The 25,985-nt window shown below is 33.6% G+C and overlaps 1 protein-coding gene across 3 annotated transcripts in view; it reads right to left on the reverse strand.

Moving 5' to 3' along the window:
* nAChRa7 (nicotinic acetylcholine receptor alpha7 subunit) overlaps positions 1-25,985 on the reverse strand; it is a 385,318-nt gene that overhangs the window by 67,492 nt on the left and 291,841 nt on the right. For all 3 annotated transcript variants that reach the window (XM_033468051.2, XM_033468053.2, XM_033468052.2), the window contains one exon: positions 3,562-3,671. In XM_033468051.2, coding sequence (XP_033323942.1) covers positions 3,562-3,671 — 110 coding nt within the window. The remainder of the gene's footprint in view (positions 1-3,561; positions 3,672-25,985) is intronic.

The raw sequence follows: 25,985 nt of genomic DNA on the forward strand, positions 1-25,985 counted from the left end.
ACAGATGATTCGTGAGAATAACTTTTGTGTGCACAACCAAAATGTCCAGAATATTTTAAGCGTAGTTATATAAAATATTTTACGAAACGTTAATTGTTGCAATGGTGTAACAAAAAATAGAAATCCGGAGTGGTTTGCGATATTTCGTCAAAAATCGCTTAAAACTAATGAAGGAGAAAGAAAAACGGGTAGTACTCGGGTACCTGGTTGTTTGCGCAAGAGTTAAGAGTGATGAATTGCGTGCTTAAAATTTGTTTACATTTATTCTGCAGTAATGTCAAAAGCAGTGGATCGCTGTGAATATCATAGAAATTAAGGTACTATGACACAGTCGTAAAATAACTACCTAAGTGATATAATCGTCGAATAAAACTGTTTTCAAATTGAAGTGTATTACGTCAAAAGAATTACAAAATCTGTTCATTCGGCGAAATTGAATTTTATACAATTGTTGCAAAAATTGGTTAAAGTAGTTTGCAGCAGTGCTTCATAGCCGGAAGACGCATAGCCATTACAGTTTTTGCATAGTACGCCATAACTTATAAAGACAATGCTATCCGATGACTCCACGTTTTATGAATCATTTTTTAATCGCATTGACGACTTCGTCATTTCACGGAGCTAACTGGCAATAAGCCGGAGTTGTTTTGGTGTTATCACGTACGAGACCGACGAAACACCGAGAACGATAGAAATGAAATCGAATTGCAAACCAATGAAACAATCGAATTGACGCGCCTGCTATCAGCGTCGTCACATTTGCGAAAATTCCCATCATGGATTTCGCAAAGGAAAGAGGCATGGAAATATTCGTTGCGAAACATTCAGAGAATAGCAAAGATTTCACTGTAAAATTATTTCACTATTTTCGAATGTTTTGCAAAAGCATGCGCAGTGTTTAATAAAATGTAGAAACAATTCGTCGAATAATTGGTTGCACTGTGATTGTTTAGTTTTGATTGTGTAAAGAATGATTGAAATTATTAGCTGAAGTATGTAATCGTATAATTGATGTTTGTAATATAATAATAATATTATATCTAATGTAATATATAATAAATAATATAATTTATCTAATATAATGTCTAATGTAATATATAATAAATAATATAATTTATCTAATATAATAATAATAATGTCTAATGTAATATATAATAAATAATATAATACCTAATACAGTTTCTCCGTATTTTATTAAATATACGTTTATTACACTGCGTGAATTCTGACAAAAATAAGTATCTCTCTAATATCAAATTTTATGAAAGATTTGGCAACTGTACAAACATTATAAAATTACGAAGTAACAGAATATTATAAATTTCACGGACTATTTATACAAACTCGAGGAGATAAAATTAGTTCCGCCAAGCTCTCATATCGAATATATTACGAAATTCGATGCCAGTGAACTGTAATAAAATTTCTTTCTCGTCTGTTGAATAAATTTCTTAAAATGTGCTTCTCGGAGGAGCCGTAATAACAGTTGGTGCACTGGAAGGTAGTATATTCCAAGAAAAGAATACCATTCCGCTGACTATTCTGTAAACTTGAGGAACAAGGATTCGGTGTCGCAAAACGACACTTCGATTTATAGTCGGTATCAGTGTTCCGGATGGAATAGTTTTTCCGCGTCGAGCTCTTTCAAGTTTCCCGGCCCTGAACGAACACCCACTGAGACGAAAATTTGTAACACTTTGATTTCCATTCGAATCGCTCTCAACGAAATTTAAATATCACGTCCCGAGACTTTCCTTTCTTGCGCGGGTGAAGTTGTTTAAAGAAATCCTCACTTCGAAAACAACTCGGTCCCTTCGTATTCCCGTGGAAATCATCCGACCAGGAATATAAAATTTTGATGTCCTCTAGTCATTCTATATGCATGTAAGAAAAGCTGCTACAAATGTTTTTCCTGTTCGTGGCATATTTACTTATACAATTCTGTTAAGTAATACATTTATGTATTATTAATTGGGCATTATTATTATTATTAGGTATCCATTGAAGCAAAAATAAAATATACAAAATTGATGAGAGAACATTGTCAGAGCACGAAAACATGTTTAAAATTCCGTAGACATTTCTCGAGCATCCCTTAAGCATGCTACGGTTAATCCGATTGATCAGTGAAGCGTTCGGTCAACGTTGGACTATGGGCGCCATACTTTTATCGTTCGCCCTCCAAATGAACTATTCAAGGAGCGTACCCTTGGTGTCAGACTCAGACGCAACTCGCGGCCAAGTTGAAATCAAACCACGCCTTCCGCGGAAGTGTAATTCGCATTATAAAACCGAGCTAACCAGAGACAAAGCTTGTTTTGTATTCTCGGGGAAATTCCATCGCGAAATTAATATGCACTGGACACGATGCCGCCCTCAAACGAAAGATGAAAGTCCAATGGCGGGCGCAACTTACAATTTCCCAGTAAAATAATAGACCCAGGCGTACTGAACTATATTCAGACTCAGATGAACAAATACGAACGAAATACTTCATTACCATCATTGTTGCATTTCACAATATAATTTAAATTGTTATTGGACTGCGGATTTTTATGCAATATTTAATTTGTCTGCATCAATTGCAAGATATTGACGTTACTTAGGTATTTATAGTCGTTCCTAATCATTTTAACGAGTCCAAAATAATGTAACAGTATTTTAATATCCTTCAAATACTTTTATCGTTTTACATTTGATTTACACATTTTCTCAGTGTATGCATAAATAAAATCGGCAGTATAATTATTACGATTGAAAAATTTATATAATAAACTCATGTTTCAAGTTTAGACCTAGAAATTAATGTTACATTTAGTTAGCAAAACATATTTGGCAAAGATAACATCGATAAGTGGTAAAGATAATTTCATCGCTGGTGATATTGAAAATGTTTGTTTCTTTGTAATCCGTAAAATAAGGAATTTAAAGGCGAACGGTTATCATTAGACAGCGGATTTCTTTGCAAAATACAAATTGCCTGCATTAATTGTAATATACAGAAGCTACATAATAATTTTTTTCTTTAATTATTATTTGATTCTGTTGGAAATAATCCAACAGTATTTTCAAGTTCTTTAAATATTTTTACTGCTTCATATACGATCTATTTATTTTTGTCATAAATGCATAGTATCCGTATTTTCATTATCATATTGTTCAATAATTCTGTATGATTTTCATAAACCCATGATCTTCGTGTTTGATGATGGAACAATAGTACGCATCGTTTCATTACGATTTTCTCTATGCATCATTAATTCCTGCATTTTATTTGCTTATCCGGTTTTAATATGCGCGCGAACAATTCCCTCGGCGATTGCTTTAACGATTTTATCGAACACTGTCTGCCACGGATAGTAAAATGCTAATTAACGTAATTAACGGCTTTTTATTTACAATGGAGATTGGCTGTTTCGATGAGACTTTTTATAAGGCTTTAAGAGTATCTAGGCTAAAGGGAGGGGCGCTTCAATATCCTTTTCTGCTAGTTGCGCGCGTTGTAAAAATGAGGCGGATTGTTCCATGAATATTGAACAAGTGAATACAGTGTTAAGTTACCTGTTATACATGAGAACGTCAGGTTTCCAAAGTCTATGTGGCGGGATCCTAAGGTCTCTCACACCTCCATACTCCGACGTGTTCCATCTCATGTTCACATCGTTCCATTCCTGTAAATACACAAGACACGTGCTTTAGGAATATCGTTATAATTATTTACATCTACGATTGACAACTATAAATTGCAAATCATTGTACAAAATCGATTTTTCCCTATCGTTTCGCACAAGTACAATATTATTGTAGCTATTACGTAAATGGAAATAGAAATAAAATGCAAACGGAAATAGAAGTAATAAATAAATATAAAATAAATGGAATATCATTCTGTTTGTATATTCTCTTAAAATATTCAACGATACGTTATTTTTCTGTAAAATGTTTCAAATTACTGATAATAAACTGAATCTTGTTATTTTGCATGTATTGTCTATTTAATATTGTGCACATTAATTAAGTGCATAAACCGTAGGGTCTATTTTCAACAAACAGTATTAATAACATATATAAAATGTTATATTGAAAGTGTATCAGTTTGTTCTTTCACTTAAATCGTACAATTGACTCGTCATCACTTTATTGAAGGCAGTAAATGCAGGGTCCAAATTTTAAATTAACTCCCGTTTGTTGCAATCGAGGTAAAGAATTTTTATTTTACATAAAGATCCCGCAGTTTATCAATCGCTAAGCTTCTGTCATGTTTATTTCAATTCTTTTACTTATTTTGTAATATTATATCGTACATTATGAATATAATTGTTTGTTGTATTCGTTAGGAAATATTTCAAAATTAGAAGAAATAATAACAAATTCACGAAAAGTATACTGTCTTATTTTTTATAATGGACACGTTTTTCGTTCCTTAAATTTCTTCAATTTCAAGTTTCTTTACGCAGTCATTTTTGACTGAAAATATAAATTCGACAAAGTAGACAAGTCGATTTTTAATGACGCATATTTTGGGAGAGTTACTGTCTTAGAGGAGTATTATTATAAGACGGTATATCGCATGTATTCTCGTGGAGACTGTCATTCTTTTTTTCGTGTAAAGTTACTCGACTCTCATACGTTCCCTTGGGCAATGCCTGCAGCCTCGCGACACGTATATTCCCTGTATCTCTATGAGAACGTTTCCGGGACACTGCAATAATTTAATAACTTTCAACTGTGTAAGTTATTTAATAAACGTTTACGTAATTCATTTGTCCATTAAAAGTAAATTTTTCTCACTTTTATGGCATGCATAAAAACCTTCCGGAATTTTATAATATTATATTTAATAAGCGTTCACTGCGAGTACAAATATTATTATAACTTACGACTATGTAATTTATTTTTCTATTGAAAATAAATTTCGTACACTTTCATTCAAAATTTAAAAAATTCAAACGTATTGTATAAAGTTCCCGTGCGACAGTGTTGAACATCAATTGATTAAAATTTGTAATTTGTTTAAGTGATCGATAAAAACGGTTCAAGGAATTAAACGTCGAAAAGTCGATTGAATTTATCGATTGTTGACGCAATCGTCAATCATCGATTGAAAGAAATGATTAATAATTGTTGATTTTTGTATGAAATTAGATTTTAATTAATAATAAAGACGGAATTAATGAATTAAATAATTCCATTAGGGATTGTCTGTATCAGGTTTATCGCTTTATCGTGGTTACTTAATCGTTAACAGCGAGTAACAATTAAAAAAGATTTAATCGTTAATTGCGATTAACAGCAGTAATTGAATCGAATTTTAAAAACGTCATTTTATGTGTCGTCGATTGTAATTTTTTGCCCAACTCTGCCTTGTGGCTAGTATCTTTAGACTTGCAAATTGATATCGGGTTTCAAGAAATAGCACGCTAGAAGCTATATATAAAAGTGCTTTCTAAAACGCGTGAAGTAGTAAATTGGCTTCGGAAACTGTAATTCCACGACTATTTCGTTGACAGCTGAAACACCGCTCGCTCGAAATAATCCTGAAATTCTATTGGAACTGCGAATAAGAATAATAGAATGCTATTTCTGGTTGATAGCGAATATGAAACGAGTTTAGTTGACAAGAAGAAAAAAAGAGAATGGAACGTGCTGGCTGGCTCGGCACTGTGAAACAAAAAAGAATGAAATAGTATAGTCTATCGTAGTTGCCAATTTCGTGACATCGCGAGTACGTTAAATAGTTGGTCTCCGGGCTCTTTCGCCGTGAACGATGCGCTGTCGATTCCAGGGTGCTAATACCTTCCAGCGGAGTTTTCGAGGAAATTTTCCAGACTTTCGTCCACAGTTTGCACAACTTTGCCGGAAATACGAGGCGATTTGGAAAGTTCCGAAGTTTTGGCAGGGCTCTTCACTTTGGTATTTCGGACCCTTCCTGGTTAAGACAAGAACCGATGTGGACAGAACGCCGATAAGCTAGCAACACCCTATCACATACTCCGCGCGATCGATCTAGACATAAACAAGTGGTTTTCCGAGTAAAAAGTTTCATACCGAAATGAGACGAACTTGCGATTAACTTATGCGGTGAATACCTTCATTTAATCTACAGAGGATAACTATACGTATGAGCCGTTTATTTTGAAAGTGGCATAAGTCACTTTACCGTAATGAAAAGTGGTGATTTTTTAATGTTTATACGAAATTATTTATACTGAGAAAAATATCAGTATCCTGAGATAACAAATACAAGTAAATCTTCTTGAAAGTTAGCATCCATATTTTTAAACGCGTTAAAACGCAAACCCTTAAATATGTCGACTTAAAAACAAAGTGACTTATGCTGCTACTTTCAAAATAAACGGCTCATATAATTGTTTTATTAATATATTTGTATTGGAAATATCTTGAAACTGATTATGCTATTAATGAGATCCATCTAGACGTTCTTTCGAGTCTTTTGAGTGACTTTCTCAGTAAAAAGTTTGACACTACCGCTAGATCAAATATAAAATTGTAAAAGCATTAGAGGAATTTGAGAATATGTTAATATTACGGACGATTTATTAAAATTATTAAAAGACGGCAGATATTTCCATTTGACTTATGTTTCTTAAATTTAATTTAGACATTTTTGTGGTATACTCCGTGTGATATTACAAACGATTATTTTGTAAATATGTTTATACCGAAAACATTGTGGAATTAACTATGTTATTTTTTATTAGTGATTGGAACATGTTATATTTCTCCGAGGTTATTTCTTGTTGGCATATTATTCTTAATGGAAAGATATTAATTGAGTTTAATGTAGGAATAGTATAGGGGAAGTTCCGAAGAAGTGTAGAAACGATTGCGGACTTTCAGAAGTAACTTGATCCAGCTGGAGATATCGTATCGCAGACTGATGTAGAAAATTATTTTAATGGAAACTTCTGCTGGATGTAACAGTAACCGGTTACTAGTCAATTTCGCATGTCATGCTACCCTCTTGCTTTCAATGAACTCCATAATATATTGAAATATTGCAATGAATATTGTACTTAGATATTGTACTGAAATTTGCAATAAAATGCATAACATGTAAAGGAATTAGAATCAATAATATTAGATTTTCTTAATTTTTAGACAGTAGGTATTACAATTGTAGAGAGAATGATTATTCATTTATTGCTAAATTTAAAAATGTTTCGTAGATTAACACGTATATCTATTATAGAATGATGATTTATTTATTGCTAATTTTGAAAGTGATTTGAAGATATATAACATTATATAATATTTATTATATTTATTATATAATATTTATTTATTATATATATTATATAATAGATATATGTGTTAATCTACGAAACATTTTTAAATTTAGCAATAAATGAATAATCATTCTTTCTAGAATTGTAATACCTACTGCCCAAAAATTAAGAAAATCTAATATTATTGATTCGAATTCCTTTATATGTTATTATGCAATATCAATAATTATTATATTATATCTGTAATAGATACTGTAATACAGATATTGGTTTTTCTTACTAATTGACGTCTATCTGTTTCATGTTCAAGATACATCACTTTCATTGTATGATAAAATATTTAACACACTTCAAAACTGTAAGATAAGTTAAGACAATTTTTATCATTCAAAGCTCAAATATAATTCACCAATTTATCACACGATTCCCATTTACAAAAATGTCACAAAACGTGAAAATGTTTTACAGTATCAAAATTGAAACTGCAACAAAACGGTATTCATAACAATGTCGGCGTTCTTCATTCTTTCCTTGTGCAATTAAATAATCGTTTTTCATAGTTTTTCATGTTTAATCTGAAAAAAGATAGAAACGTACAGGAACGACACTAACAGATGTAGAGAAACATAAAGAATTAAAAAAACAAAATAGATTCGGACACCGAACATTTGCAGAAAGCACAAGCGTTTTTCATAAAGCGACAGAATTTTCTCCGCAGCCTGAACATCCGGAACGCCGTAGAAGGGCTAACGGAAAATTTTTGAGTTCGACTCGCGAAGGAAAGGATTTCAACGATCCGAGCTGGTCGTCAATTGGACAACGGCGTGAGAATGAAGAGTTGTTGGTTTTTTTTTCCTGTAATCGAGGAAAATGACGAGAGAAGAGCGTATTGACGGGTTCCCACGTTAACCGCAGCCGACACTCGTAGAATACTTCTCTTCGGAGTTCCTCGATCCGTTTTCCTGTCGGCTGTTAGATTCACACCCATTAGTCTCTGACTCTCGATTGATTAGCCACTGATGGAGTACACGAGCAGATAATTAATAATAGCCACTGTGCTTGATGGTTTACGCGGCACGCATAGACCGTTTATTATATATCCATTTGCACGCAGGCGTGTGGAAAGCCAGCATACAGGATCGTCGTTCCTCTCATTATGAGATTAGTTCATGACTAACGAACGTGGCTTTGAAGTAAATGGCATATTCCAGCGATTCCGTCTTCCAGTTTAATTCGGACCTCGTGCAAAAGTCTACAAATGATCGTCTGAATATGCGACAACTAATTAACAACGATGCATTCACGACGACACGTTCGTTCTCTCAGAATTTGATAGCCTTCTGTTGTCTTTAGTTTCATTTTTAGTTTCTTATTTCTTGAATACTTTAACTACCAGCAGTTCTCCAATAGTTCATTTAGAATCGGAGACCAAGGGTTAAGGATTTCTGAAAACATTGTTCGATAACTAAAATAATCTCATCCATAAAGAATCCAATTATTATTAATATAATATTAATATAATCAAATTATATATTAATTTACATTATTACGGTAATATATTAATATATTCCATTAATACAATACATTAATATATTACGTTAATACACCAAATTATAATATATTACATTAATGTATTAATATATTATAATGAGAAACAAAAACATTATATATTTTGCCACGCTTTGAGACCCTTAAAAATTTTGACATAATGTTGATCGAATAACGAAATTAACAGATTATATTAGAAACCGTACAAGTAAATCATGAATGGTTACAAACCTTATTTCAATTTTGATTCCTTCGATAATTCGTTAAATTAGTTTAAGCCTAAATAGACTTTTCAATAACTGAACGATTTCGAACAACAGATCGTCAATTTCCTTTTAAATAATAATTTCAAAAGAAATTGTGACATAATACATTAACATATTACTGTAATATAGTAATGCAATATATTAACGTAACATATGTTACGTACAGTATTTACAATAAATATATATATATACGTAACATATGTTACGTTACAGTATTTACAATAAATTTAGCAACGAAAATTAGATCGTTTTAGAACGATAAATAGTTTCATACATTTAACAAACAGAATAAAAGTCCAACCTATTTAACTCGAATAATGAACGACCGATACGTTGAACTAAAATAATGTAATTGGAATTCTATTATACGCTTCCAAGCACGAAAAAAGGTTCGCCAGGTGCGCAGAAAAGGTCCTCGAAAAATTCCGTACACAAAAAGCTTGCCGGTGTAAATGTTCAGACCTTAAAAATGGTCGAGCTGTCTTCGAGGAAAGGAGCGCCGTCAGCAGGAGCACCCTTTTCCCTCTGAAACACTTTTTGTTTCCTGTTGACACAACTTCCTGCTACGGGGACGTCGTTGTCCAGAGCGGAGCATAATTTTTAGATAGCACGGTACTGCTTTCTTACTAGGTCAATCGGACTTTCTTGGTTGCAACCTTAGCCGGTTTGATACCGAGGGCTCAACACCTGCGTGGAGGTCAGTGACGGGCACGTCACGTACAGACACACGACGGAATCAGCATTTTTCTAGTAACATTATGGGCAACGTATACACTTCTAGAAAGAAAGTAGGTCGAAGCGTTTCCGGCATTTCCGGGTGGCGGTCAAAATTTTCTATACGGCGATTCACCCTAGTTTACGTTTCTGTTCATCGAAGAAGTAAAACTTCGCGTTGTTTATGCACAGCTCCTTATGATCGGGAATGAAGTAAACGCGTTATGGAACTTGCTACTGACATAGTTTTGACAGTATTTCCTCTGCCGTGGAAGAAACAGTTGTTAGGGAAAGTGTGCTTTAAAATGAAATTTAATCGATCATTTATTTAACGTCGAACTTCTATTTTTAATCTCTATTTTAAAATGTAGAGTATTCATTAAGTAGTATCGTTTTTTTCATGAGTAGTATCGTTTTTTTTTATTACGTCTAGTATCACATAATAGTAATCACTAGATTATTGCAGATTTTATGCATTCGTGTGCAAAAATGAATACATGAAAAATTCGAGACAGAGAAAATATTTAAACAATTGAAAGATACTATTGCATTACGTGCAACACATTAAATTTATTAGAAGAGAAAATAAATGTTAGATAGACTTCTATATGCATCGTGCAGTCAATGCAGACAATTTTAATTTTGCATAAAAGTTCACAGTCTAGTAATTACAATTGCTTATCAGCCAATTATTACTCCATTTTCAAACAATGTCTGAAGTTTTAAATTAGAAAATTTCTAATTAGTGTGCTCTAAAATAAAATTTCTATTATTTATTTAATGTCATGCCCCAATTTATATTTGAAGTATAGAACATATGCATATTAAGTGCAGTTCATGTATGTATGTTAGTATTAGTTCGTTTCGTGAGTCGTGTCGTTTTTTGATTACTTCAAGAATCATTACTAACTAGGGTTTTTTTTTAATCCTTTGGTATCGAACGCTGTCTTTTCATATCAATTCAACACCGTTCCTGCATTTTCTCCATTATGAAAACGTTTGCTTCCGGTATTATAAAAGTATTTCAAGCCCTTTCAACGCGGTACATTGATTTTGGAATCTCCGATTTTGTAAATGGTATTGCAGTTAGGTGAGATAACAGGTAAACAAGGTAATAGTCGTTAAGCAAGTTTCCGTTTAAGCGTACATAAACTCACATTCAATTGATGCAATGTATGCATGCGTAATTTAATAGTGGCAAAACCTAGAAGCAAGGCAAACTTTCTGGGTTATCTGATATATCAAGTGATGTAATAAATTGCCAACGAATCTGTAGAGATTACGATCAGCTTCGAAAATAAGAAAGATAACTCTTTACCATTCTACGCTGAACATTTCATTATTATTAATTCTAAGACGCAAGAGTTGCATAAAAATGAATTTCTTTTGCTAATAATTCTCACGAGGTTAAAACAACGTAACGATATCCTTAAGTTTCTTTGTCGTTAATGTATAAAATCCGGGCTCTGTATGTTCAGAATAAAACAATATTAATAAAATCATTCGCAATGTGAATCAATTAATAGATTCAGTTTTAATTGCATAAATTGCACATTCCGTCAGAATGTAATTGGGATTATTTAAGTATTGTCATGTATATACTTCTGGTTACTGCGGTGTGTGTGTTGGATTATATACATTTTACTAGTGTAAGCTAAAGGTCTTAGTTCGTAAATAAATCATAATATGATATCGTAAAAACCACAATCTAGTAAAAGAATACGTACACCATTAAGCCTTTTTAAAACCTCTGCCGAACATCTCCAGTAAAGTATCGACATTTGTGTGAAAACATTGCAAGAAATACGCTTTCCAATGATACGCGACGTCCCGATACTGCATTGTTTCGCCAAAGTATGAAACACGATTTTTTCTAAGTAATTTCATGGGGAAGCTTCTACGCTCAAATCCTGGCAGTGTAGCTTTCACGGACAATATTGCTTTCTTTCAGGAGTGTTCCTCCACTTACCGTATACATTACAAAGGATTGATCTCCTTATCCATGAGAAAACTGAGAAGCTTTTGTTCCTTTGGGAGGGAGACAAATGCTCGCGATCTTGTCGTGCGCTTCACGTACAGCGAAAACGAATTTTCCAGGAACGCCGGGATGGAAACGCGCTCGCAGGAAAGGCAAAAGTCATGAAACGAAAACTGACAATGAGACAGATCCCGTTGAAATGCTTCCTGACCCCTGGACTCTCTCAACGTTAAATGAAAAATACATGTATTCCCAAAAGACGGTGTCTGAACGCTTCCCCCAGCTCTCAACCGAGCTCATCAATTTTTTGCGTTGAAACGTAACTGGACTTTGGCATGTCTCTGGTGGACGAATCTTCGCTCACAACAGCTAACTATTTGAAAATGTATAATATATTTACAACGTATAGCAGCCATTTATTCGAAACAAAACTTAATTTGGAAGCGCCTATTATAGTATAACATACTATTGTAATATACTATTATATACTAAGGTTGATATTATAATGTATTATACATATACTAATATGCTATATTAATCCTTTGTAGTCGAGGTTACAGTATATTATAGTATAATATATTATATTATAGTATATTATACTTTATAATACAGTATACTATGTGCATGATAATTACTGCAAGCAATGTTAAATGCAATCGAATGCATTTAACACTGTCTGCACTGTGAACACAAGATACAGAAGCTACATAAATCATATGATTTACTGTTTTGCATTTCGGTACGTCATTTCTGTCATAAATGTAAAAAATTGACAGTCCGAATATCATTGTTTGATTTTGCGATTCGATACAATTAATTCTGTTTTCAAATCTTTTCGGACAAGAGTGATCAAACTGCAATAGCAAACATTAAAAACTCAGGTCCGTAAATGGTGTATTAAAAGGTTACGGTAAAGTTAATTGGAAGAGGTTTTGAACCGGTCTAAATCTTGCAATGATAGTTGGAATACAATAAATTCCCACGAACAAAGGTTCAGATCAATATAAGAGATGTAGAAATGAATGTATGCATATGAATGTGAAATTAATCTCTTGAGAATCATCTGTCAATGATTTACGCATATTAAGAATAGTTCAATGATTCTTTCAAGTTACTACAATTTATAAAAAAAAGAATTTTAAACCGCTACCAGACTCGCGATTTGGTACGAATGATTTCGATACTTATTCTTACGCAGGAACGCGATTACCCCGTTTCCGAGTATACAGCTGTTCCTGTGTCATACAGCGTACTTATGATCTCGATTATAGAGGCAGCTGTGATTGCGGCCCCGGTTTCTTCGGAACGAAAAGTAATTCACGCCACAAGGGGTTAATATGTGTCATGTTACGCGCTCTCGTTACAACCAAGCCGCCATAAAGCAATATTATATGGGCCCACGTTCCACTGACACTCGCTGATAATTCCGGTCGTAAATTCCACGATAAGAAAACGGAGCAAGATCCGAAACGTACGTGCCACGACTTAGGCGGAATTAATGCCACGATGTATACGAAAATCCTAACGTTTTCTGATTTCAATTTTAACTTCACTTGTGTCCTTTCCGAGTACCTTCCACGATTGTATCGATTTCTTGTTAATGGACGAATTTCAACATGTCTACCTTTATTGTATTTCTTTAGCAAGAAATTATAGAAGATATTAAACGTATGGAAAAAGATTTTCAATAAGTAGTGGGACTATCGAGCATATAATTCGAGCATTTGCTGTGATAAAAATGGCCAAAGGTCTAAGTAAATTTAGACTTTGTTAGTCACTTTTAAAGGTCGGTAGAATTAGTGTTAAAAACGAGACAACAGCTTTCGATATATAAATTGTTTAAATAAAATTTTATAAATAAGAAAGCTAAGGAAACATCATTGTTTTAACTTCCTCATTTCAACCAATTGCACTCTAAGAAATTTGTGTGTACTCGTTTTCCATAAAACCAGTCTGTCCAAGACCTCCAAAAAAGTTCAAGCCAATCAGACTAATTTGAACAAAAGTGTTTCGTTTAAAAAGGCGATAACATATCTTCCGTCGCGAGTACGAATGGTAGATCGAACAGAAATAGAAATGTATTCACGGTCATAGAACCGACCCGTAGCAAGAATGTATATGTCGTCGCTTCGGATCGCGGAGTCTCGCGGCGTCAATCGAGAGCAGGAAAATTAATTAAAATAGTTGACCGATTTTCCCACAGACAATCGTCTGGGGACGAGTACGAAACGAAAGTTAATCGAACCGGTGGGATTTCATTCGGGCGCGGTCCTAATGGAACCGGAAAAGCACCGAAGGACTTTCGACGTCGCCTTACAGCGATCGTAAATTCCACCCTCGAATTTTCGTGCCGCCCTCTTTCTTCGATTTTTCTTCCCTTGTGTCCGAGGCATTCCGTTGCCTGGTATTAGAGAAATCTCGCAGGACCTAATGACACGTCCGCGTTAAATTTCGCCAATCGGGGAATCTCAGTAATTTCGTTTATCGGCGGAGTGGAACACGCCCGAATACCAGCCCCTTGTTTTATGGTACACTAATACGATCGCGGGCCGGGGGACGGGGTGATCTACAACGTTGCATTGGCATGCCGTCCTGTCTTCCATTTCTCGCTTTTACGTTCGGCTCGAAACAGTCGCATTATAGGTCAGGAGGGCCGTACATTAAGGTAACGAATGGCGTACGATTAACGTTCCCGCGTGCAGAGTGTTCTGGATAATGGCACATTCTATCTCGAAAGAGGGCGTTGAAGTGTCTTGAAGGATGCTTTCCTTGGGATTCATTTTTGCTACCGTGATTCCGTGAGATCATGTTAAAGGGAAGTAGCCAAATGTCGTATCAAATGTGTACCATTTTGTTCCCTGTCTGTCGTGTTGAATCGATGACAGCTATTAGAACATTCTTGCGAGCAGTCAGTAGAGAAAGTCTGGCAAATTCTACCACACATCTTTTCCGAAATGTTGGAAGGACTATTTCACTAGACAATTAGTAACAAAAATTTTCTAACAATTGAAATTGATTCAAATGATGAGAAAAGTAAAAGATGAAGTTTCTTAGCTTTTCTATCTGCATTTGTAACAAAGATATACAAATTGAATTTTTCACATGCATATAAGTTACCAGGAGATAGTTTTAACTTTTACATTGTTTGAAATGCTATTGCGATGTCAAAATAAAAATGTAGCTATTTGAATCAATCACGTACATGTTACCCAGGTACATAAAGTGTATTTTTTAAATTTTCGTTGTAGGCTCAGATAAAAAGTTTAGACAATATCATCATTTAATTTTTCTTCCAACCAGTTAAATTGTCTGCAAAAATTGTTTTACTCATTATCTACAAAACTAGGAAGTCTAATATTTCAAAATAATTCAAGCAATTTGATCCAATTGGAAAAAAGTTACTGCGTTTTAAGTGATGTTCGAATACTAAAATAACTCACTCTGTGTTGATAATAGCGCAATAATCATTTGAACGCAACAGCTTAAGTAATGTAAATGTAGATAAATTAATGTTTTCGCGCGCGCGCGTGCGCGATACACTAAACGTCAAATAGCAGAAAACGTTATCAAGAAACTAAACGGTCAGGGATTGGAGAGGAAATTGTGTTTGCAGAATTACCATCATGTACAAACATATTTGTAATAGCAGTGACGTGTAATATCGTGCCTCAAACAGTGCATCAATTTTTTATAACGGCATTGAACACTGCATCAACCATTCTTTCAGAGAAGACAAAGTGCGCTGGGAAAGTTCCTCTTCATCTAATATTCACTTAATATGCACAAAACCTCCTCGATAAAAGCTCGGCACTTCATTTCAGAAGAAAAGAAGTGACGAGATTCAGGATCGATCATGGAAACTTCACGCATTCATACTTAATGACTACCGAAGACTAACTGAAGTGCAACATTAATAAATGTATTCTATGAATTTATATCAACAGTTTCTCAACAAAATTTTTGTCGCACAAAAGAATATTAACACCAAATAGGTTTTATTCATAGCACCACATTTTTATAGAATTTGAAACGTGAAATGTGGGTAAAATTTCTTCAGACGACGATTATGTCAAGAAAGTTGTATTCTATTTTAAGAAAAATACCTGCATAATAATAATTCGAGCAATTAAACAATGGAATTATTGTAAATAACAACGTGAAAACTTTGAAATTGTAACCATAATTAAACAGGAAGCTAATCGAAATATACAGGAAACTAAGTTCATTTCTCATAAAGCTAATATACGCTGCAACAAAATATGGTTAAAATATCCTATCTGTAAAGAAAAGCATAGTTCAAATGAAATGTATTGAGCAAAAAACATATGAGCAATAAATACGTTTATTATTGAAACATTAAAATAGTGAATACGGTTATTCTTTCTCTGAACGATTTATAAATTTGTAAATAAATTTTAATTAAATTTATAAATACCTATATACGTTCGACAGTTCCATTTTATAACCAGCTATTATCTCCAAAATATCGTCACGCAGATAAACATAAATATTACTCAGCGTAAATCTTAACCGTATAGATAAATATCCATTCGAATATATTCTTAACAAATCCTACAAAAAATATGTACAAACGAAAATATAAATCCAATTCAAATATTATATCAAATATAACTCTTAACAGTAAAAATAAAGATCGATTCAAATACCTTCTTAACAAATTCCATAAAAATATATATGAACGAAAATACGAATCTGATCTCATTTTCTTCAAATTATTATAACATACGATAAACTAAATATTAATCTACAGTGAAAAATTGTTAATATCATGTTATACAATTTACATCACGCGTTATTCTCCTAGCAATATATTACAATTAAAAATACTTTTATCTTATTCGATGGAAATACGTGGACAAAATTGATCAGAGTCACGATCCTGAACGTAAATGGAAATCGTCGGAGACAGATAAACAGAAAGCAGAGCTAGTTTCCTGCAAATAAGTTAGGCAACACAATTTACACCGTAGACCCGTACAAACGCGCGGTCTGCCGTTTGTAAAATTCACGGAACATTAACTTCCCCGTTGCAATTTGTGTAACGCCGTTCTTCTTGTAATTTCTTCGGATGTGGTGGCTCGGAAAGTCGAGGCTGGTGACGCCAATAAAAGCCAAACAAACCAACGAACTGCGACTAACTGGCTGTACTACATTTTCACGTGATTTAACTTGCAGCTGATTAGCGGACCGAGTTGGTCGGATTCCAAACTTATCGATTGTAGACTCGGGGCCGAAACTTCGGCCCGACTTTCGATATTGTGCGCCGCCACAGGGATCAACCCTGATATTGCTGTTTCGATTTCTGCTGGTGAGATGCTGAACGACATTAACAGATACATTCGCAGAACACCGCCGAACGGCGAGGAACTGAAAGCACTTAAAACGTTCGCGGGCTTTAAGATTCGTCGGTGATTCGACAGCGTGTTCCATCTACACGCAGACCGAGACACAAGTATTGTATATACACGCGCGCGCGTATATATATATATATACATATACTCGGGCAGAGACAGATAGACAGACACACATACACACTCGCACACTGATTAGTCGGATTCACCGTTGAAATTGGGGCACCAGTTTCAAACTATTCGAGAAGTTCATTTAAAGTGCTGCAGGCGGAATTCTTTCGCATCCGACGAACTTTTCGTATTAACTTTTCAGAAACACCTTTAAAGTTGTTAACTGCTTAATAATCTGCTCCGTCTCAGTTTATATTGGCAAGCATTTGTCCCAGAAAAAAAAGTGAAATTTTTCACTGCTGTATGACAAATGTATCGCCAGCGACGCACAACGTTAAACGATGCACAACACATTAAAACTGTGTCTACATGTGAGCCGTTGAAAGGAGAAATGGTGTAAGTCGAAAAAGTTAATTTGTGAAAAATAAAGGATGAATGAAACGTTCTGTAGAATGCAACATATAAAATTGTTACACTTCCAAGATTCAACATAAAATGATAAAAAGAATAAAATTCTTAAATGATATAAAAGATTCAATAAACTTCTTTATAAATAATTATTTTACAACAGCGGATATATTTGCTCTTTTGTATCGTGTATGTACGTACAAGTATTATAGAAACTTCTTGGCAATCTGTATTGTCACCTTCTTCATTTTAAGCCTAAAACATACCAATGTTTTTAACCATTTTCGTTTAGAAAGACAGCCAAATTTCGAAAACTAAAAGTTTCATTTCCTAAGTGAAATCTGCAAATATTGCCTATTGATTATCGAACCGCAGAAAAGTTAAAATTTGTTCGAAAGTATTATTTTATATTTGGTAAAAGTATAGGAGCATTTATCGTTCCATTAATGTTCCATAAATTCATTACAGATACCTTAAATAACTTTTCTATCGCATTTCTGTCATTTAAGTGTGACGCCAATTTCTTACACTAAATCTTAATTAACGAATATCACAAAAATAACTCAGCGATGAAATGCAATTTTATTAAACGTTCGATCATCTTTTCGAGCGGCCACATTAATGATGTCGATAGAATATTTTCGGGCACAGAGGTAGAATTTTATATTATATTCTCATTATTTCTTGTTCGATACACGTAAAGCGAGATTTTGAATGTCTCGTACAATTGTGAAATTGATATCTTTAATGGTTTCCCGTAAAAAAATTCGCGAAAGTCGTCAATTCTTGTCCCATCGCAGTAGTGAGTCCCCTCAGGCTATAAGGATTCGAGATTTCAAGATAAGGTAAAGTTGGATAAGACGAGCTAGGCGGGTCAACTCCTGTGTCATAAAACCCGTGATATATGATCAATAAGCAATATTGTTATTATTAGGGTGAGTTGTCCCAACTTGGAATACTTCTTTCACGTACATGCTTTAGTATTTACAATGTTGACTTCTTCAGACGTCGAACTCTTTCTTTGATTCAGATATAATTTTGCAAAGGCATGCTTCTCTGCAACATCTGTGCATACTCAATCTTCGAAACAAATAACATAATCGAATATATTAATTACCGTGTGTGTATATATACCAATATACATTCTAATTTTACGAATTGAAGGTCGTTTCAAGGACATGTAAACATACGTATTTAAATGCATTTTAACATTGGCCGCAAGATGTCACATAGAAAAATATACGCTTATGTGAAAGAAACATTGGTGATCTTAATGAAATGCGATAAAAATGATCTCGGTCCAAAATAATTGTTTCACCTGCATTGGTCTTGCATTGCCATATATGTAACTTGCATAAGAAATATTTTTTATATCGTTACAAGTAGACCACCCTACATAGTAATATCAGGAGTTTACAATATTCTTATATTTATATTTATATATTTTATATATTTATATTTATATTTATATATTTTATATTTTATATTTTATATTTTATATTTTATATCTTATACTTATATATTTCTATCTCGCATTAAGTACTTATTTAGCATTATAGAAATTGATCGTATCATTTAATCGATTTCAAGACAGACATTGTGTTTGTGCTTTTGTCCTTAATTTCGTCCAGTGTTTCTACATTTTAATCGCTAGTTTACCAAATAGCGAAACGTAGAACCGTAGAACCACTATTCGTGGTAATAAATAAATTCGCTTGATAATTCCCCGCAGTAGTGTCTTTCTAACTGCAATAATTGTGAAATAGAAACTGTGAAAGTGATGTCAAAAGTGATTCCGATCGATCTGGCAGTACCGGCACACGATTCCGAAATAAACGAACTATTCATGCAGCATGAATGAAAAAGAACAAAAATTGCTGTGTACTAACTTCGTCTCTCCAAAAACAGAAAACGCGAGCCGGGGACTGTCACGATACAACAGACGATAAAATACAAGAAAATAGAACAGCATGTAAAGCTACAGTCGAGAGTAAACAACGGCGAGCCAGAATAAAAAGAATCATTGACAAGGGAAGTTATGCCTGGCAGAGGAGCGTAATGAATAATGCATATTTAGCAATGAGTTATGTTTGAAATCTGCAGAAAGTCCAGTCGAAAATATCGATTGCTGTCGATTGTTTGCACTTGCAATGCTAATAACGGAAACGATATATTGTAATCTCTGCTGTCAGAATGAGTTACTCAGAGAGTTGATAAAGTGCGTTCATTTATTTATAGTAAACTGGGCACCGTGTTCCGCCATGTCCACTGTGCAAAATGATGTATCTCAACATTTTCAGAAAATCACATTTTCACGACAGAACTTTTCTGATACGAACGGTCCCTCTTTTCTACTTCAGCTTTGCTACCGCTGTGTAAATTTTTTTTTTTGCTTTTTTGTTAACACGAAACATATATCGGATACCGTATTTCGTTTCGCTGGCTTCTACTCCGGAGTGCAACTACAATATGAAATAGTGATTTCGGAGATAAAACAAAGTCGAATATTATGGTAGAACCGTTCTGCTATTCCGGAAATAGCATGAAGGAACAAGTGCAGTATATCTTTAAACGTGAATTGTGATACGTCAATTAAAAATGCAGTTACCGTTTAGACTCCTTGCATCGTTAAAATGTCCGTTCATTTGCGCTAATTTTATTCCCCAAACGTTGCTGAATCACACATTTCAAATGCAACTACAAAATATTTAATATTATGTCACTGGTTCATAAACTAAAAGCATTCTGTGTACAGTGTCAATTTCAATTAGATAGCGTTGTAAACAGACATACTATTTTTAATGAGTAGATCGAATGCAGAACAGTAAAATTATTTAAAGAATTTTAAAATAGCATTCTACTATTTAGCAGCTCATTAAAATTTTTAACGGAAGAGAAATACATGTCTATATATCTGTTGTATATTGCAAATAAATAATAATCCTACTTATTAGAAAGGAAATAATATTTGTATTATTTCATTTCTAATTTGAATTGTATTTGTCACTCTAAATAACATCTGAAACATTTTCTATATTACTATTTATTATAAATGAATTGATATTTTTATTATTTCATGTCTAATTTGAATAGTATTTGTCACTCTAAATAACATCTGAAACATTTTCTATATTACTATTTATTAGAAATGAATTAATATTTTTATTATTTCATGTCTAATTTGAATAGTATTTGTCACTCTAAATAACATTTGAAACAATTCCAAAAGATATAAAGGATACGTAGACATTTATTTCCTTTCTTAAGAATTTTAATGAGTTGCTAAATAACACAATGTTATCTTGAAATTCCTTAAATGCTTCACCGTTCCGCATTCGATTTACTCATATTTGTCATATGCATAAGATTTGCAATCTAATAACAACGTATCTTTTAATGACGCTCTCTAATTTAACAATTGACTTGTTGACATTGTCACCTAGCATATCTTGAGACCTCTTTCTATCTTAGGCTATAGTCTGCATGCTATGATCCCCAGTTTCCCTTTGTCAGGAATGCGATCATCAAAAAACACTTGCAGAACTATGCACAACATTCTCGGTGATATCAAATAGAGATAAAATATTACAACACTTGAACTATATACATACTCTTTCTCAGAGGAAACTGGATCGTTGGTTTCGCAACTAATTTTAAGTCTCCATTCTCTTCTCGGTTGAAGGATGTAATTAGAGCGTTTCCCAAAGTTCGGTCAAATGCAAGCAGCGAAGAGAGAGGAAGAAAGACAACGAGAAATGGAGAGAGAAAGACAAATGGAGAACGTGGGGAGATGGACGAAGTGTAGAAAGCAGATGGGAAAATTATGTTGGATGTAAAGAATTTAGAGGATGATCTAACAAAATTGGCCGAAAATAAAACATGGCTCAATTTCTAAACTTTAACGAAAGTTCTAGTTAACGTTTCTCGGCGACGTATAACATCCATCAATGAATAACATTAAATTTCTGGAAAATCGAATAGTTTGCTTTACGAATTAATAAACACGCTCACTGTGAAAAATATAGTTAAACTAAACATTAAGCTAAAGAAGTAAATTTGTTAACACTTTAACTGCTATTAGTTGTAATAATATTACAAGTCCATACATAATAAAAGTAGAGAAAGAGAATTAAATAAAAATGTATTGCCTTGTTCATAATTTTAGCAAGTCGATAATAATGTAACGATATTTGTAAATTCGTCAAGTATCTTCACAATTTTCTGTTTTACCTATCCATTTTCATCATGGATCCATCTAATTCACAGTTCTATGTATTTTTGTACGAAGTAAAAATTGACCGCATTAATTGCCGTACACTGAAGCTACATCGACAATATCCTTCTTTCATTAATCGTGTTATTATTTTCTTGGCTACGAAATGATGAATTAATCTTATATTAATTGTGTTATTGAATTGGAAATAATGCGATCTACATAAAACTCCGAAAAGAAGTATTTGTTAGTTTTTTAAATGTTTTGAATGTTTTGTATTTAACCGACTCAGTTATGTCATAAACGTGATTTGTGATCACTGATCACAATTTAAAATACTTTATTAAACGATAGTTCAAACAGCGATCTTGTTCAAGTATTTCGAACTTTGAAATTTCTAATTTGAAATTCGATTTCGTACGGAGAGATAATCCCCGGTGGTGTAGCTAATAGAATGTGCTGCTCGACGAGCGGTTCATTTGAAAACTGACCGGATCTCACATGATTCAATCCAATTTGACATTAGCAGAACGACCATTTCAAGTAAACCGATTATCTTCTCGAGGTCGGAGATTCTGCATTGCTCTGAAAATGTTTTCCCCGGAAATATCTTCGGTTTCACAGCTATGCCTCTATTTCCTCAGACGAGTGACCTAATTAGACCACGTCGTGAAGTTTGTCAGAAGGCACGTGGGACTAGATCCAGGGTAGCAACGAAAGTAGGGAGAAAGACGAGGTGAGATATGACAGCTATATGGAAAATCGTTAAGCACCACCAGCCGTTTCACGATAACGATTTTCCGACGATTTTTCTCTCACGTCGTAATCGTCGTATCGTTTCCTCGGACGAGTTGTTTTTTTCTGCGCTCACCATTGTTCGCGACGCTCGATCTGTAGTGTTAAAAATTATTTATGCTGAAACTCACCAGTTTCGAAAACCATGTTTAACCAGTTTGCTGTTGCAATCTTGGTAATGAGTACGTAAGTTATTGTAATTATGCTCTATATATTTGATTTTTTTCATATTTTGTTTAAACACAACTCTTTTGTATACCATATAATTTAATAAAGAATATCTAAATATACATATAAAAGTATTAGCCTATTATTTTTAGCCATATAGTTATTTCTGACGAGTATACCCGTCGTGTCGAAATGGCAACGTTTTGTGTTCTGACGAGTTTACTTGGCAAAGACAGCTGACTAGTTAAATAAAAATTACTTTTACCATTTTATATATATATTATACTCATTATATATATATATATATATATAAAATGGTAAAAGTAATTTTTATTTAACTAGTCAGCTGTCTTTGCCAAGTAAACTCGTCAGAACACAAAACGTTGCCATTTCGACACGACGGGTATACTCGTCAGAAATAACTATATGGCTAAAAATAATAGGCTAATACTTTTATATGTATATTTAGATATTCTTTATTAAATTATATGGTATACGGGTATAGCTATGTTTTATTATCTTTCTAGATTTATAAATATCTCTCGAAGTTATTTTACAGCAGAATCGAGACATTCCTTTCGAACTAGAGTATTTTTATTCTATCTCATTGTTTCCTTGAATTTGATGTTTGATTTTCTACGAAATATTTATTTAGACTTAAACTTGTTCTGATTTATTAATTGTGGTAATATAAACGTTATAATGCATTGCAGTCTGATAACTGTGAGTTGCACTTTGGATACATCAATAGACTGCCAAAGATTAATATACAATATTCTTTCATTAGATATCATTATTTTCATGTTGTAATTTGTAAGTCGTGTCGTGAATATAGCTTTTCGCAAAACATATAAGTGACTTAGAACCATAGTAGTGTAAGTCACAATTTTCTTATTGAAAATTAAGTATTATTACTTACTAACATAGGTATTGTTTATTGGCCAAATTTATTGTTAAGATAATTTAAAGTAACTTAACCAAATTAATATATTGTAACTTTATAATTTGTTTCACTCGACTTTTTAACATTTTTAGATTACATTTTAAGACATAAATAAAAAATTTTCGGAAATGTGACTTACATTACCGTGATTTTAATCCACTCATATGTTCTGTACTAGAACAGCAAATTCTAATAGAAATACATAATACCTTATGTAATATCAAGTTTGTCTAACTGTCTTTATCAATCTTTGATTTGTCGGCTATAAATGAATAATCTGATAACAAGTATCCTTATTTTGTTCTTTCCTCTGAACTGATAGTGTTGCAACGGATCAAATGTTTTCGAGCGTTAGTGTAACTTCCAATATAAAATCAATTCTCCAATTTTCGGATTACCTGCGTCCACGAAGCACGGTTTTTCTTCGTAGTGCAGTTTTCCCCAGACATTATAGGCAAGAGAAATCAAACAAAGAAAAGAAGTTCTTTCCCAAATACGGAAGAACTTCGGATACACTACAAGAAAAATGGTCCACATAGAAACTTCTTCCGTTCCTAAATGATTTCGGATTACATCACTTATAACACTTACTTACGTAACAAGTTATATACAATTATTTAAAGTAATTATCAAAAACGAACGAAATATATGTGACTGCAAAAATAATATAATATAATAAAGAAAAATACGAGAAAGTAATGCTGCCAAGAATTTTGTAAAATACACAGTAGTATTTTCTACAAGATATCAATTTCATTGCCGTAGATAAGCTTCCCGATTTATCCAGTCTCCATTTCAACCGGCCACATTTTTGTTGAGATTTTCTTTCGAAGATTGGATTTCCAGTCTCCCTAAGAAAGAAAACATTGCACTAAGACCATCCCGCAATTTTGTCGACTTTAAGCACACAACTACGATATATATCATATATCGTAAATCGTAAACGAAATTATTTCAGTCAAATCATTATCGTTTTATGTGTCCATAAATATGAATATTGTCATTGGTGCATCTCTGACGTGTCTAGAAGATGTACATCAACAAATGTGTTGGAAAAATTACTAAATAAAATTGTAAATGATCCAAGGCACATTATAATAAAAAAAAAAGATTTCAGACGCAACTGCCATCTTCCCCAAAGGTGCGTAGCATTAATTATAATTTCCTGCTAATTATAATCCTAAGCATATTATTTATACTATAAAATATTTTCACACTCAAATTTCATTTAATTGACACAAGACCTCTATTACAATCAGTTAAATCAAATTTTTATTACAATCAATCCTAGTCAAATATGTATAAAATTTAACTAAATTGTGCAATTGTATCGGATTCTATTAAAATTGAAATTTCATCCAATAGAACAAAGCTAAGCTGTAATGTCAAAATATTCTTACTCACTGAAACATGCTAAATTTAGTTTGCCGAAATCAAACTCGGGTTTATTCCCTACCGAAATCCGGTCAAATAAATGACAAATAAAAAGGAGGTAATTTGAGACTCTTCCAAAGTAAATTCGTTGAGCATACAGAAGGGTTTCCACGTGTTCCCTAATATTCCACGAAGAGTAACACGTTCACCGTGTGTGTGTGTGTGTGTGTGTTCCGTAAAAGTCGAACACTAATAAGGGCAGGATGCTATTAACCTTCGGCAAATATGGGCCGAGGAATATTCATATATATTAAATGCAATGTAAAGTCTTGGCAGCGTGTCTGACTCGACATTATGTGACAAGGGGTTAATAGGCTTGCGTTAGGCAAAGTGTTGACAGAGGAACGTTCGCCGGTCCCCGGAGTACACGGAATTCGCCAGATTGTTCTTAATATATGCGTGGCCTGGCACACACGTAGATAGATATAGGACCGTTCATGAAAACGATCGTTTTATCATTGGTTCTTGATAATCCCACGCATGCATATTCATTTCAAATCGGTTTAATTATGCTTAACGAGAGCTGGCGTGACCGTTAACTGATCGTTTCCAATTCAAATTGTTGTTGTTTCGTCGCAAAATTTTCTGCTTACCGATTCGCCGAGCGACCAGGCGAGCGACGACGTGGCGTGTCGCCGCAACAAAAACGCAACGTGAACTCATTTTATTACCGTCGAAAATGAATCGTTGTCATCCCATGCGAAATTCTGTCGAAGATAAATTCTCTGGATGTTATCTGGCCAGCGAGATTGTCCGGATAACCGTGTTATTGGACAAGATAATGG

The sequence above is a fragment of the Megalopta genalis genome, chromosome 11 (assembly GCF_051020955.1).
Source record: "Megalopta genalis isolate 19385.01 chromosome 11, iyMegGena1_principal, whole genome shotgun sequence".
NCBI classification, from domain to species: Eukaryota; Metazoa; Arthropoda; class Insecta; order Hymenoptera; family Halictidae; genus Megalopta; species Megalopta genalis.